Genomic DNA, 15,424 nt, shown 5'->3' with positions numbered 1-15,424 from the left:
GGCAGGAATAGCAGAGCAGGTACACGGTACTAAAGGTGTGTAAAATACCGATCTAAATTCATCAAATTATAAAGTGCGATTTTTTTGTATTACCTTCAGAATATTATTAGAAATCACGTTATTCAATGCCAGACATTTAACATAGTGGCAAACTCGTGCCAGACACCAATGTTCATGAAATTACAATTATACTACAATATAAGGCTTATCAAAGACACGTGGCCACGACTCTCCACCACCATGTGCCATCTTATCCTTTCCTTGGCTAGTAAGCATCGTAGATTTTCAATCATGAAATGTGGTGAGGATCTGTTGAGACCAGTTAAGCTGCGACCAGTAGTCCGTAGATCATTTCCGTGTTTCCTGGAAATGTGTCAAGACATGTGTCCACTAAAGCTCCCCTACTCTACCCGTCTTCTGACGAGAGCTCTGAGAGAATGCAAGGGGGTCATCAAATAGGTAGGGCCTTAAAAACATCATTTGGCCTGCGCTCCCAAAATCTGCAGATCGTCAACTCAACATATTAATTAAGCGCGGAAACCTCGCTTGACTTTAAGTCGCTTATACATATAGACATAATTCTATAGTATACCAGATCTATGTACAACTACTATGTACGAAAAGTAAGTTAGGTTGGGAGCCTAAAAAATTCTCTGATATCTGTAGGTATACGACAGAGGGAAGATCTTCCACCGAGCGGGTGATATTGCTCGATAGACCGACGGTCCGAATGTTGTTTTAGCAAGGCCCTAAGCAAGAGCAGTTTTTCGCAGAATCTACCACCGAATCGGAAACGCGACCCACTGAGAAGATCCGGCGAGAAACTCAGAGTGGGCTGTGTCTGTGGGTTAATTTACTCGCCGAGCCCTTTGTTCGGCGGGTTCGGCGAGGACGTGACCGGTGCTTGAGGTACCTAAAAGCACCGTTAATGGATCGGGAAGATCCGTAATGACGTGTTTAGGGCTCCGAATGTTGTTGTTCGGAACTTGTATATATGCAAGATTATCCTGAAAATGTTGTAAGCGTTGTCTGACATTAGAAATGCTCAACGCGCGTTAAGTTCACATCATGGAGAGTAGAGGTAAGCACCATCTTGTATAGGGGACAAGCTGAAAATGTGTCCTTCTGTAAACAGCAAGTTATTGGTGGAAGAATCACCGAAATAGCGCTAGTGTAGGAAGTGAAATGAAATTAAATTATATGAAATTTTTTTATTGCCCTAGTGAGCCCGGGACACCAGTGCTAAGTGGTCCCTATTGTTTGTGCTGTGCGATTGTGTGTGCCCAAAGTGCGAGTGTTCTATCTAGCGGTGTTGTTTCGGCGCGGAGACGTTCCGAGCAACGTAACGCAGGACCCGGGACCAGGTGAGTTGTTCGACACTTTCTTTCCTAACATTGGTTAATTGCGGGTAGTTGTCGTTCAGCCTGGAAAAGCTGCGTACTCATTTTATTCTAAGAATAAAAACCGAGTTACGTTAGCGCCTTCGAGTCTGGCCATCTGTGTCCGTTCCCAGTCCTCCCCTACCCTTAGGGGCTAGGAGGGGCTGTTACTAAACCCGCGTAAGCCGATTTACGGTGGTGGATCACGGCAACGTCGGGAACCCCGTATACAGTTTGTTTTTAGATATAGTAGTTCATAGTAGTTTCTTTATTCTTGCTTTATTGTTTTTAAATTGTTTTATTTCTATTACTAATTATTTAAACTAATTTTGAGATATTAATTATTATAATTCCTATTGTAATCACCCACTAGCGCCACTGTGGCAGATCTAATTACTATAATTAAGTTTTTCAAATATACCCTCCATAGTCTTAATATTTTAAATTCATGTAAATATAAATTTAATTTTTACGTTTGCAATATTGGCGAACCGACCGACCTTTGTAAGTGGTCATTTTAATTTTTCTTTTTAATTAATTAATTAGTACGAATCACGCTGTAGGTTTTCCCGTCGTTGCCGACTTACAGTAGTTTGTTTTTCTTGTAGATTGTAGATTAAATTAAATTTATGTGGCTGCTGGAATTCTATCCCCACCTTACTACAAGCTGGGGTGGAATCCTGCAGGTCCATAGATATACATAATTGTAATAGTCTCCTTATTTTTTTTTTACTCTTTTATTTTACACCAAATTATTATAGTTTATTATTTATTAGGTTAATTATTTTACAACACTTAGATGCACATAAATAGGAACTAGAGTCTTCAATAGTAAGTACATTGTTAATTTTGTAGATTTTTATTACCTTATGTTAATTTTCCTACGCACACTACAAGTGGCCGGCTGCGGCGGATGCCTGCAGGGTGGACTGTTGTAGATTATTTAGTGTATGTTCATTTCTTGTTTTCTCTATTAGTTTAATCCAATTCATTATTATTTTATAAGTCTTTCAAGTAGTTTAAATTATGGCATTATTGACCAGTTAATTAGTTTAGTTCAGTTCATTATAAGCACTTATTGTTAGTTAAAGCCAACAAATACATCGGTCGGTTAGCGGAAGTATATAGTTATATAGTAACTATTACGGATGTACCGACAGTCGTGGGGACCCGATAAAATAATCGGCTAAAACATGTCTGGGGGGACATCACCCCCCATTATCAGCACCCCCGGCCCGTCCCGTAAGGGACGCCAAGTTATGACGAGTCTAAGATTCAGACCAGCACCAGCAACCCGTACAGTCTCGATGGGACTCGGGACGGACAGCCGGCCCGGGCCTCCGGTCGCGGCCCAGAGGACCCCGAGGATCGAACCGGAGGAAGATGTCCTTCCCCCGTTGGCCGATCCCTCTGGGCCCTCTCGGTCGCGGAAGAAGGCCAGGTCCGAGTCTGACCGAGGCTCATCGAGCGAAAAGGACAAGCGTCCTAGAATAGGCCCCTCATCTAGATCGGAGGGAGAGGAAAATGCGACCACATCCTCTGCACACTCCTCAACCGAATCGGTCACTCCTTCCTCGTCTAGGTCTTCGTCCCCCTCTGGGAGTCCAATCCCAGCTCAACCAATTCCGAAGCCTAGGGCTCCCGCCAGGACAGGGACAGCCCCAAGGCAAGTAAGATCCCCTCCTCGCTCTCCTTCCCCAACGCTATCTCCAATCCCGGTACACTCAACCCGAGGTGCCCCCGCCCTAAGCGGCACGGCGGGCAACCTGGATTCGACCAGGTACATGGACCTCGAGTCTACCAGACCTCAACAAGTCACTAAGCCCAACCCCACTCCCTCCACCTCCTATGCTGTCATGGCAGCTAGGCCAGGTATCCCTACCGCCCAGAGGACTTCCCAATCCTCACGAGTCCCTCCCCCGAGGCCGAAGGGTCGCGCCCAGGAGGAACTGCGCCGACACCCGCCAATTATGGTGGAGGCCCTTCCAAATTGGTCCCGCCACATGGCGGCCATTAGGGAGTGCCTAGGCCGCGCCCCCTCGGTGCGACCCTTCGGCGCCGGTTTTAGATTTCTGCCGACGTCGGCTGAGGAGTATAGGGCAGTCCAGGCCTACCTGTCGGAGGCCTCTGCCAGGGACGGTACCATTAAATGGTACTGTTACGCCCTGGCGGAGGAGATGCCTTCGAAGGTGGCAGTCCGGGGCCTCCCTGCCGACACCGACGAGGCAGAAATAGTCAATGCCCTGAAGGAGCTGGGATTCCCGGCTCGATACGCCAGGTGCATTAGGTCCCGGAGAGGGCGTCCGGGCTGCGTTTTTCACGTAGCCCTGGACCACCTCTCGAAGGACGACCTCGCCCGCTTGTACGCAGTCCACGAACTGCTGTACCTGCCGGGGGTGACGGTCGAAGGATGGCGTCCAATCCGAGGGCCTGCGCAGTGTCATCGCTGCCAGGCCTTCGGACACGCCTCCTACAACTGTCATCGCGCGGTCCGTTGCGTAAGGTGTGCCGGGGAGCACATCGTAGCGGACTGCCCGAGGCCGAGGGACGGCCCGTTCTCCTGTGCCAACTGCGGGAAGGACCACGCCGCCGTCGACAGACGGTGTGCGGTCTTCCGCAAACGGGCCAGGATGATGGGAGCAACCGTCCCCCCTCCTGCTCCACAGGCGCCTCGAGCCGGGAGTGCAGCTCTTCCGGCTTCAATACCTGTAGCAAAGGGGAAGGGGAAGGGGAAAGGGAAAACTTCCCAGCCCCCTCCCCCATCCCACTCCGCTCCGTCTGCTGTGGTGGTGGAGGCACTGCCATCGGCGCCTACGCTGATGGCACAGGCCAACCCACCACGGCAGATAAATAAACCCAAACCCACTCCTGCTCCCCGTGGTCGTACATCTGCTGGTATACCAGTGCCTAAACCACTCCCGACTAGCGGCCCTACGTCCACTAAAAGGGAGAAGAACAAGAGGAAAAAGGCTAAAAGGAAATTAAGAAAAAGGGAAGAAAGAGAGAGACTAAGGGGTACATCTGAGCCCACATTGCCAGAACCCCAACAAACCAATATCGAAACCATGGAGGTCTCTGAGGCCCCCCTTACTGCCCAACAACCGACATCAAGCCAACCACTGCCTACAGCCCATCCGGCCGAAGGCAAGCACGACTTGAACAACCAGCCCCCCCTACCCTCCCGCCCTCAGCGCGAGCGCCGCAGCGGTCGACAGGCCTCCCAGCCTGCCGGCTTTGCTGCATGGCTGCTCGCACTGTGGGAGAAATTGTCCGAGGTGATCTCCGGAGTAATCCGTGAGATCGCCTCGGGAGCCAGTCCCTTCGGGGCGCTCCTGTCGGGGTTCTACCGAATGATTGCGCAGTTCAATGGCTAGCCAGGAGCTGCGCATCATTTATTGGAACCCCGACGGGATAAAGTCCCGAAAGAACGACCTGCTTGTTCTCGCCCGGGAGTATAACCCAGAGGTTGTGCTCCTGGGCGAGACCAAGCTACGTCCTCAGGATGCGTTCAGGATTCCAAACTACTTCATGTACCGACGTGACGAGCTTACCCCTGCCGGGCGGCCGTTCAGGGGCACTGCGGCCCTCGTCAGGCGGGACGTGGTGCATGATCAGTTGGATTTGCTGTCCTTCACATCGACAAGGTCAGTCGGTGTGAGGGTACACACCTCGGGGGGAGATATGCGGATTTATGCCGCGTATAGACCCCCGGGGCCTGAATTTCACCCTGAGGACATAAGGCGGGCCCTGAATCACGACAGCCGCCCAGCTCTGCTGGTCGGGGACCTCAACGCGAAGCACGTCGCGTGGGGCTCCCGACTTAACTCAGCAGTGGGCAGGCGGCTGTTAGAAGATGCCGATAGGGGCGACTACTCTGTGGTCGGCCCCGACGAACCCACACACATCCCGACCGCCGCGCGATATCAGCCCGATGTGCTGGATGTGTGTGTGCACAAGGGGCTACGGTGCCCCGTAACGATCGAGGCACTGTACGACCTGGGTACCCCACATCTCCCTGTCCTGGTGACACTGGGAATGGGGCTCACCCGGGTTGCGACCTCGCCCCTACGACCGAAGGTCGACTGGGAGCTCTTTAAGAGACGACTAGTCGACCTTCCCGTGATTCAGGACCCCAACACCCCTGATGGGGTCGACGATGCGGTAACCCGCCTTGTTGACTCCATCAGGGGAGCGATCGACCAGGCGACGACTCTTGTGCCCAGCGGCGGGCCCAGAGGTATACTCCCGGCCCATCTGAAGGCGATTATTCGCCGGAAGAGGGGCTTGAGGAGGCTCTGGGCGACAACTCGTTGTCCCAGGATAAAGCGCGAGCTTAATGAGCTGGAAGCGGAGCTGGCGACAAAGATTAGCACCTTTAGGGGCTATGCCTGGCAGGAGAGGATCGAGGAGGCCCGCGAGGACCCCTCCTCAGTATCCCTCCACCGGCTTTGTCGCCAGCTCTCAAATCGGCCTGCCCCGACTTGTCCACTCGTGGACGAGAGGGGCAACCGATGCTTCTCGGCTCAGGCCCGCGCCGATATCCTGGCCGAAATGCTGGAGCGGCAGTTCGCTCCTAATGACTCTGCACCCTCAGAGGCCGCATTCCACCAATCGGTGGAAGAGAGCGTAGCAAGCCTACTCTCCTCCCCGGTGCCACCGTTGGGAGATGGTGATCTCATCACTCCCAGCGAATTGCGCCTCATCATCAAGCGGATGAAGAGGCGCAAGGCGCCGGGCGAGGACGGTATTCCCTCCCTCGCTTTTTTCCACTTCCCTGAAACGGTCGTGTCATATATGACACGGCTGTTCAACTCCATTCTGTCCACAGGACAATTCCCGGGAATTTGGAAATTGGGCAAGGTTATCGCCTTGCCCAAACCCGGCAAGGACAGGAGAAATCCCTCCAGTTATCGTCCGATCACGTTGCTGTCGCACGTGGGCAAGTTGTTCGAGCGGCTGCTGCTGAGAAGGATGTCGCCGCACATCCTTCTCAGACCCGAGCAATTCGGGTTTCGTAGCGGTCACTCGACAACGCTGCAATTGGTCCGCGTCATGCATCACTTGGCGGATCGGTCCAACGCGCGCCAGTACACGGCCGCAGTCTTTCTCGATATCGAGAAGGCCTTCGACCGTGTCTGGCATGCGGGACTGATCCACAAGCTGTTGCAGAACACGGACCTCCAGCACGCCTACGTGCGACTGCTGGGGTCGTACCTGGAGGGAAGATCCTTCCTTGTCGCGGTCGAGGGCGCCAAGTCGTCGGTGCGCCCAGTCACGGCCGGAGTTCCGCAGGGGAGCGTCCTGGCACCATTCCTCTACGCTCTCTATACCAACGATATTCCCACGCTCGAGGGCAACCTCCAAGCGTGGGAAGCCGACGTGAAGTTGGCGCTGTTTGCCGACGACAGCGCCTACTTCGCGTCATCCAACTTCCCCTCTGCGGCCATTTCGAGGATGCAGAGGTTATTGGACTTACTGCCCCAGTGGCTGGACCGATGGAGGGTCGCGGTCAACGTGGGGAAGACTGCGGCTATTCTCTTCGGTCCAGTCCGCACAACAGTCGTCCCGGGACAGCTCAGTCTCCGTGGCGCTAATGTCGAGTTTAGATCCAGCGTCCGGTACTTGGGGGTCGATATCGACCGGAGTTTGAGGATGACCGCCCACGCCATGTCGGCGTTGGCGGCAGCTCGCTATGCGAGATTCCTCCTCCGGCCGGTGTTGGCCTCCAGGTTGCCGGTCAGGACTAAGCTCGGCATTTATAAGACGTATGTCCGTTCCCGTATCACGTACGCAGCTGCGGCCTGGTATCACCTCATCCCGCAGGGTATGCGGGAGAGGTTACAGGTCCAGCAAAATCTGGCTCTTCGCACGATAGTCGGAGCAGGGCGTTACGTCAGAAATGACGTAATCGCCCGGGATCTAGATGTGGAGTCGCTCGAGGAGTTCATTCGGAGGCTAGCTCGTAATATGTACGAGCGGGCTGACGGTGGACCCCACGAGCATCTCCACAATATAGCTCCCTTGCACGCCAGACCACCTGATGGTAGGGCGCTACCAAGGGAGCTACTGGAACCCCCGGCTATGGTAAGATAGTCGGCTTAACCGGAGTGATATGGGAGTGCTCATAATGAGTGCCCCCATGGGACTGAGCTGTCCACACTCGTCACTTCCCCCCACATTGTTGGGGTGCCCCCCTATGGGGACCCATTTTCCACCCCCGAGGGTGGACCATTCCCCCGTTTGGGGAGTGTTTAAGTCGGCCCCTCCCCGTGACGGACTTCCCCTTCTGGGGAGCCCGGAGCGGGTGAGCGCCATACTAGTGCCGCGGCTCCCCCTCTGACTTGTAGAGGCGGGGCCGCGGCATGGGGCCGGTGGCGGGCCCCTCGTATCCGCTGACTGTTGTCCTGTGCTGTTGTAAATAGTAGTGTAGTTTAGTTTTAGTTAGCTTGTAGTTAGTCAGTAAGGAAAAAAAAAAAAAAAAAAAAAAAAAAATTTAGCTTTAGGAAGCAGAGGGCAGCAGCCGGCGCCGGGGTGTCACCGCCGCGGGCATCGAGCCGTCACCAGACTGCCCATCGTATTATATATAAGTATATATAGATGTAAATTGCCGCCGAACACGCAGCGAACAGCGTACCTATCCCCAAGTCCTCCCTGCATCATTTCACCCCTGCCCTATGATGGCAGGGAGTTTCAGCCCGGGTAGTGGGGTTTGCCCCGAGGCCCGTTCCGTACCCCCGAAAGGGGGTACGACGACCCTTCTTCTTCTTCTTCTCTATTGCCCTAGTAGACAGACGAGCGTACGGCCATCAGGTGGGCCCTGATAATGAGTGATTATGATCGCCCATGGACTTCAACAATGCCAGGGGCACAACGAAGACGCTGCCTACCGTTAACTTCTCTCCGCAAGCCTCGTTTGAAGAAGGACATATCATAGCGCTCGGGAAACACCGTTGAAGGGAGAACATTCCAAAGTCGGATGGTTCGTGGCAAAAAAGATCTCTGGAAACGCACTGTGGGTGAACGCAGTGGCTCCAGGTATTATGGACGAACTCTACTCCGGTGGCGGGCGGTGCGATGGTAAAATGGAGATAATGGATCATCTCAAACATTTCCTCAGACTACTTCCCATGCAACATATGGTACAAGGTACAGAGGGAACTGAAGTCCCTCTGCAGAACCATAACAGTGTTAAATAAAGTGAAGAATGCTGGATCGAAGTCAAGTGTGTAATTTATGGCGCTGTTTTTAGAATCCTTAATCCTTCCACTTGCTACCGTGGCGCCACCTTAATTGGCTCCCTTTGCAGTGGACACTTTTTAATATTCTGAGATGATGATGCTTAGTTCTACCCTCCATAGTTCATTCACACTTGGAAGAGAAATGCTACCATATTGAATGAATTTAAAATCAATTATATCACAAAGACGTAAAATAAAATATTTGAATTCTATAAAACAATAATTTACTGGACAATAAATAACTTAAATAGCTAATAATAGTAAATAAATAGCTTAATTTACTGATACAATAAAACAAAACTTTTTGTATTGGCCGAAAAGAATAATTTTTAAATTTTTTTTTGTTACTCATCCAAATTACAATTGAGAAATACTTAATAAAAAATATATATATATACATCAGATTATGATCGAAACAAAATAATTTTGATTTCATCCGATATTAATAAATAAGATATTCATAGGAATTTGTGATGATAAAATTTTGTAATTTTTTTTTTAAATTTTCAGTATGAAGCAATTGGGATATATACTTATGATATTTTTTTGTTTATTCACCAATGAATCAGAGTTTACACAGGACTTTCTCGACAACGGTGTCGATTGGTCACCGATTAGAGTTTTGAGGTCGATGCCTCAAAGCTGCCTTCGAAAATATCCTTTTTTAATTTGGGTCATTAAAGAAAATTTTATAACCTCACAAATTCCTTCATGTTAGTTACTAGAAGCATGAAGTCCGTGTTTGTTAAATGCAGAGAGAAAACCATTTCAATTTGGATTCAGCCATTTTGGATTTCCGATTCGAAACAACATTACCCAACAATAAAACGGTGTTATTAGTTAATTAATAATAATAATCGATATTCTTGAATTGTCGATCTTAGCGTTGGATTGGAATTTTGGAAACTTCAAATACGAAATGTGGGTAGCATTCAAAATGGCGTCTCTCCGCTACATTAGATTATTATATGAGTTCGGCGCCATATTTTTCGTACAGGGTGCGCCAAAAGTGCGCCCGGTCTGATGTGAGCGGCGCCACGTACAGAGGCTCCAGAGCGATGGCCAAGTTGTGAGGGTACGGCAGCCATTCCCCGTTTTCAGGGTCCGGCGTCGGACATCTGCAGCGAGACAAACATCAGCCGGTCAGTGTGCTTATTGCGAGTGTTTGAACGTTCTCGATAGCGTAAAAGTTAACTCGAATTTGTATGTAGTTGGAACAGCGCCCCTAGCGGCAAACGTAGGCAAAGGTTTCAACTTCATACAAATAAGAGTTAACTTTTACGCTAACGAGAACGTTAAAAAACTCTTAATAAGCACACAAAGCTATAAGTATCGGTGATACTGGCATTGATTCTTAAACAATTCCTTTTCAATGTCTAGTTCGCGGGCTACTTAAATGCCTATTGAGGTCCATGGACTTGGCGACGCAATGAGATGATATGGACATGTGATGAGATGAAATGACAATGAGGTTGGTAAGAGACTTTTAACTATGAATGTGGAAGAGTATAGAGGATATATTGTGGTAGGACCTCTTGTGAGTCCGCACGGGTAGGTATCACCACCCCGCCTATTTCTGCCGTGAATCAGTAATGCGTTTCGGCTTGAAGAGTGGGGCAGTCGTTGTAACTATACTGAGACTTTAGAACTTATATCTCAAGGTGGGTGGCGCATTTACGTTGTAGATGTCAATGGGCTCCGGTAACCACTTAACACCAGGTGGGCTGTGAGCTCGTCCACCCATCTAAGCAATAAAAAAAAGGAAGAGGTAGACCGAAGAAAAAATTGATGGTTTGCGTGAAAGACGATAAGTGTAACAGGTGACTGGGAGAAGGGCAGGAGAATGATCATGATGATGATGATGGACTTAGCGATGAGACTTACGTAGGTTACTGTTTGTTACAATTGTCCGTGGAAGTTACCCTTCAATACGTACATGTTTGGAATTACTTAGCAAAAATACCTGTTTACGGCTTCGAAGTATGTCTTAACTCGTTCCAATAACCACTCTGCACACATAGTGGCTTACGTGAACCTTGTAAATAAGTTTGTTTGGATGATGAGATGGAGAAAACACTCTTATCTGCCCACACTCGTCCACTGCTGGGCATAGGCCTCGCCTCTTATTTGCCACAATGACCAGACGTACACTGCCCGCATCCAGTGAATTCCTGTGACCTTTAGCGACCAGAGCGAAAGTCGTCGACCAGTGTTGCTGGTGATAATATACGGCAGTGGTCCTCATCAGAAGGCTTAAAGTTACTCAGAGAGCAATGGAGAGGGTTGTGCTCTCCATTGCTCTGTAAAAAGACTTTATTAAGAGAGATAATAAAATAATGCTCTAGAGCAACAACTCACCCGGTTTTGGCGAAGTTGGTCCACATCATCGTCATGAATGTTATTATCCTTGCATCGTTTTCGTCCAGAGGCAGAGGCATTCTCTCCAACTCGAAGATATAGAATAGTTCGTCCAAGTTCGAAGTGGCCGGAAGACTGGAGTTCGTAAGCAATTTTCCAAGGTTTCTAGTGCCGATGTAGTTGAAGATGTACTGGTACATCGGCTGGCTCGAGGAGTTGGCATACATTTCGGCGAATAAAGACATTGGACCGACGCAGGAAAAGTCTGAATTCAAGTTTATAATTCCACCTATAAGCGCTTCGTCCGAGGTAGTGTTAGAGAAATACGTCTCCTTCAGAACTTCTCTGAACTCTTCTCGTTCTTTTTTCGGTACGACCATGCTCCTCTGATCCAAGGCGGAGTAATCCTCGTTCATGATTCGATTCATTTGGCTGGTAACGGTAAAAAAGTCCATGGTTGATGTTAAGCCTTCCACCGTATTCATTCCCATGATCATTGGACAACTTTGGAATTTCTTCTTTTTCAGAATATTGTATGGAGTGTCAATTAAGAAAGGTTCTTCGTCGTCGAATACCGTTTCCACTGATGGAACGAAGACAGACCTGGAGTTCATCTGCATGCCAATAGCCTCTTCCAGTTTGACTACGGGAGCATCGTTGTACAGCTTGAAGAGTTTACTGGGCTCTTCGGTAATCAGTTCTAAACTTCTAGCGACTTGTTTTGCCGTCGCCAAAGGATCAGGATCGAAGGACTGCGGCGCGAATGGTGTGCCGCTCTCCGATATGATCTTATGGAACAATCCTTGCGTGGAGTCGGAGAACGCCATGTAAATAGCGGCAGTTCCACCTGTACCTTGGCCGAACACCGTCACGTTGTCAGGGTCACCGTTGAAATTGGCAATGTTCTTTTGGATCCAACGCAAAGCGGCCCTAATATCCTTCAAGCCCGCGTTACCCGGAGCGTCTTTAGTGTGCAAGTTCAAGAATCCATACGCGTTCAATCGGTAGTTCACCGTGACCAGAACGACGCCGTGGCTGACCAAGTACTGCGGTCCGTAGAAAGTTGGGGATCCGGAGCCTGTACCGAAGCCGCCGCCGTGGATGAAGACCATGACGGGGAAGCTGGTGTTGCTGGGTATTTTAGGCATGTAGACGTTCAAGACAAGGCAGTCCATGTTGTCGCTTGGGGCAGCCAGGGGGTCGTTAACAGGGAATTGAGGGCAGAGCACGGCACGGTTGTCGGCTTTGTAGACTCCAGCAAACGATGGCGGCTCTTTGGGTGCCTGACGAGAAATTGTTCAGCAATATTATAAAATAAATTCTTAGAATAAGATGTCCGGTGCGTTCGTATCTAGCGATACACTCAAGTATCAATTTTTCTAATGAAATACGTATTTAACAAATGTTCACGATTGACTTCCACGGTGAAATAGTAACATCGTGTAATAACCCGAAAAATTATAATTTGCGTAAGTCCGCACGGGTAGGTACCCCCATCTCGCCTATATCTGCCGTGAAGCGGCCATTTACGTTCTTGATGTCTATGGGCTTCGGTAACCACTTAACACCAGGTGGGCCGTGAGGTCGTCCACTCAACTAAGCAATAAAATATATATCACACTCTATAACGAATCCTGGCTTGGCTCGTGTATTAACTTGCGAAACGATCAGGTTAAATATGAAGCAATGATGGTTACTTTCTATATAATTTCTCCATCGTTGTGTAAAGCTTACGAAGGCGATATTCGAAGGCAAGAGATAGACGGTAGCGCCGATGAAGTTCTGTCTATGGGCTGCAGTATAACATAGCGATCATAGACAAATGAAAGATGTCCTTCTTCAAATGAGGCTTGTGGAGAGTACTTAATGGTAGGCAGCGGCTTGGCTCTGCCCCTGGCATTGCTGAAGTCCAAGGGCGATGATAACCACTCACCATCAGGTGGACCGTATGCTAGTCTGCCTACAAGGACAATATACAAAAATATATAAAACTCACAAACCTTTAGATTTAGGTAATTCCAGGTGACAGCTCTGCCTATTTCTTCCACGGAGCAGTCAAGAATTTCAATTTGAAGAATGGGTCAGTCGTTATAAAATTCCCGACTTTGGCCTCATTGATGGTATTTAAATTATCGTGTCCGAACCAGTTAACACCAGATAGCCCGTCAGCTCGTCTGGTCATCAGTACAAACTAATTACAAACTAGCACTCACCTTAAAATTTTCAGGTACGCCGTAACGCACTCCTAAAAATTCATAGTAATACCCATTATGGCATAGAGCCCCCTCGATTTTCCCTTGCGCCGTTTCAACAATTTTAAAATTCTCATCACTGTAGCCATAACCGAGAAACAATAGTAAAAACAACGCCCTGTATAAATCCATCCCGTCAAACTGACAGTTGACAGTTTTGGAAATTTGACGTTTTTAAGATGGCGCTCCCGCTTGTAAAGTTAGTTTTAATTCCAAAGCTATTTCGAACTGAGTTTTCAAGAATCAAAGTTCAATTGAATCGGCCATTAACTACGGCTGTGTATTTAAGTATCGTTTAAACGTAATTATCACTAATCACGTTATCGTGATAAATACGTGACCGTCAAAATCAATTCAGATGGCGATTGAGTAATACGCGATAAGATAAATTTGTCTTTATCTCGTTTCGTGTTACGCAAATTTTGCATCTTCATAAAATTGAGCAATTTTAACGGCGAACCGTTCTAGATTTAGTTCCCATATAAGACCAGTGTGCTTAGTGCGAGCCACGATCCTGTAGACCGAATGGTAAACAGTCGACGTCGCCATAAACACGTCATTACGGATGCTCCCGATCCATTAACGGTGCTTTTAGGTACCACAAGCACCGGTCATCGTCCACGTCGAACCCGTCGCTTGCGACGAAGGGCTCGACGAGTGAATTAACCCATAGACACAGCCCACTGAGTTTCTCGCCGGATCTTCTCAGTGGGTCACGTTTCCGATCCGGTGGTAGATTCTGCAAAGCACGTTCTTGCTAGGGTTCGTGTTAGCAACAACGTCAGGTTAGAGCTCCGTGAGCTCACTTACTAGTTAAGGTTACGCTGATATGGTCTCCTAGACCATCAACTTAGGAGGTAGGAAAAAAAAGTAAGATTGAGCGGAAATCCGCCATTTTCCACATGATTCATATTTTTAACTTAGTTTTTTGTTGTTGTGTGTTTTTGTTTATTCTATCTGCTTAATTATATTACTTTCTACTAAACTACATTAAAACTATAACTTTAAATATTATATTATAACTCGAAATATTGGAAATAATGTAATTGCAATGTAATGTAATTAATGGCTGTATAATAATTACTCACTATCCTGCCTATAGCTGAAGAGAAGCAATAAGATTTCCCGCGGTTGCGTGTTAAATTAGTTGACTTTTACCAACCTTGTTATCTTCTAATTTTTAAATAGAAAAACACATTTTGATTAATCCTTTTATTAAAAATCTACAATAGCATCGATACAAATTGATTTGATTTCACTTGTCTTAAACAAACATAACATTTTTTGACTTAACCTATAACATTGCGAGGGAGAAGTTCGTGTTTACATTCCTGCTGTCATCGGCGAATATCGAAAAAACACAAAACAATAAACATACAGTATACACACTTTTGTACTTTGAAAAAAAGAATGAAAGAACGTTACGAACGACCATATTGAAACGGTAGGAACTGTAGTCGTCGTGGCCTAAAGGATAAGACGTCCGGTGTATTCGTATGTAGCGATGCACCGGTGTTCGAATCCCGCAGGCGGGTACCAATTTTTCTAATTAAATACGTACTCAACAAAATATGTTCACGATTGACTTCAACGGTGAAGGAATAACATCGTGTAATAAAAATCAAACCCGCAAAATTATAATTTGCGTAATCACTGGTGGTAGGGCCTCTTGGGAGTCCGCACGGGTAGGTACCACCACCCCGCCTATTTCCGCCGTGAAGCAGTAATGCGTTTTGGTTCGAAGGGTGGGGTAGCCGTTGTAACTATACTGAGACAGTAGAACTTATATCTCGAGGTGGGTGGCGCATTTACGTTGTAGATGTCTATGGGCTCCAGTAACCACTTAACACCAGGTGGGCTGTGAGCTCGGCCACCCATCTAAGCAATAAAAAAAAAGTACATATATTTTGTGCTTGCAGTAATTAAAAAATTCAAATCACAAGGGGGCGTTATCGCCCACTTTGGGAAAGGCTGATTTAATAAAATCATCGTTTTTATTCAAATTCTACACTAGATCTAACGAATTCTCACAAATACAAGTTACTTAACCTAATATTAATTCATAAGGAATAATAATATGTACAAGTGTCTGTCTGCTATACGATCGAAATTCGACCCTGATTATTGTAACTGCAAGATTCATTTTCACTTGTGGTTTCGAAAGAAATCTAATTTTTTTGATTTTGTTTTAGTGATA

The 15,424-nt window shown here is 47.8% G+C and overlaps 2 protein-coding genes across 2 annotated transcripts; one reads left to right on the top strand and one right to left on the bottom strand.

The window, feature by feature from the left end:
* Positions 1-2,572: 2,572 nt before the first annotated feature.
* Positions 2,573-8,609, top strand: LOC101740860 (serine/arginine repetitive matrix protein 1-like). The gene is made up of 3 exons (XM_062670866.1): positions 2,573-3,251; positions 3,789-4,394; positions 8,497-8,609. The coding sequence occupies exons 1-3, from the start codon at positions 2,573-2,575 to the stop codon at positions 8,607-8,609; spliced, it is 1,398 nt and encodes a 465-aa protein (XP_062526850.1).
* A 215-nt stretch (positions 8,610-8,824) lies between these two features.
* LOC101737052 (juvenile hormone esterase) lies at positions 8,825-13,583 on the bottom strand. Its single transcript, XM_004924143.4, has 3 exons — positions 13,189-13,583; positions 10,976-12,258; positions 8,825-9,735 (listed from the first exon to the last, which is right to left on the bottom strand). Exons 1-3 carry the CDS (start codon positions 13,357-13,359, stop codon positions 9,582-9,584), a joined length of 1,608 nt encoding a protein of 535 aa, XP_004924200.2. The 5' UTR covers positions 13,360-13,583; the 3' UTR covers positions 8,825-9,581.
* Between the last annotated feature and the right edge of the window lie 1,841 nt (positions 13,584-15,424).

The sequence above is a fragment of the Bombyx mori genome, chromosome 11 (assembly GCF_030269925.1).
Source record: "Bombyx mori chromosome 11, ASM3026992v2".
In the NCBI taxonomy this organism is placed as follows: Eukaryota; Metazoa; Arthropoda; class Insecta; order Lepidoptera; family Bombycidae; genus Bombyx; species Bombyx mori.
Note: the sequence above shows the minus strand (reverse complement) of the source record. Positions and strands in the feature narration are given on the sequence as shown.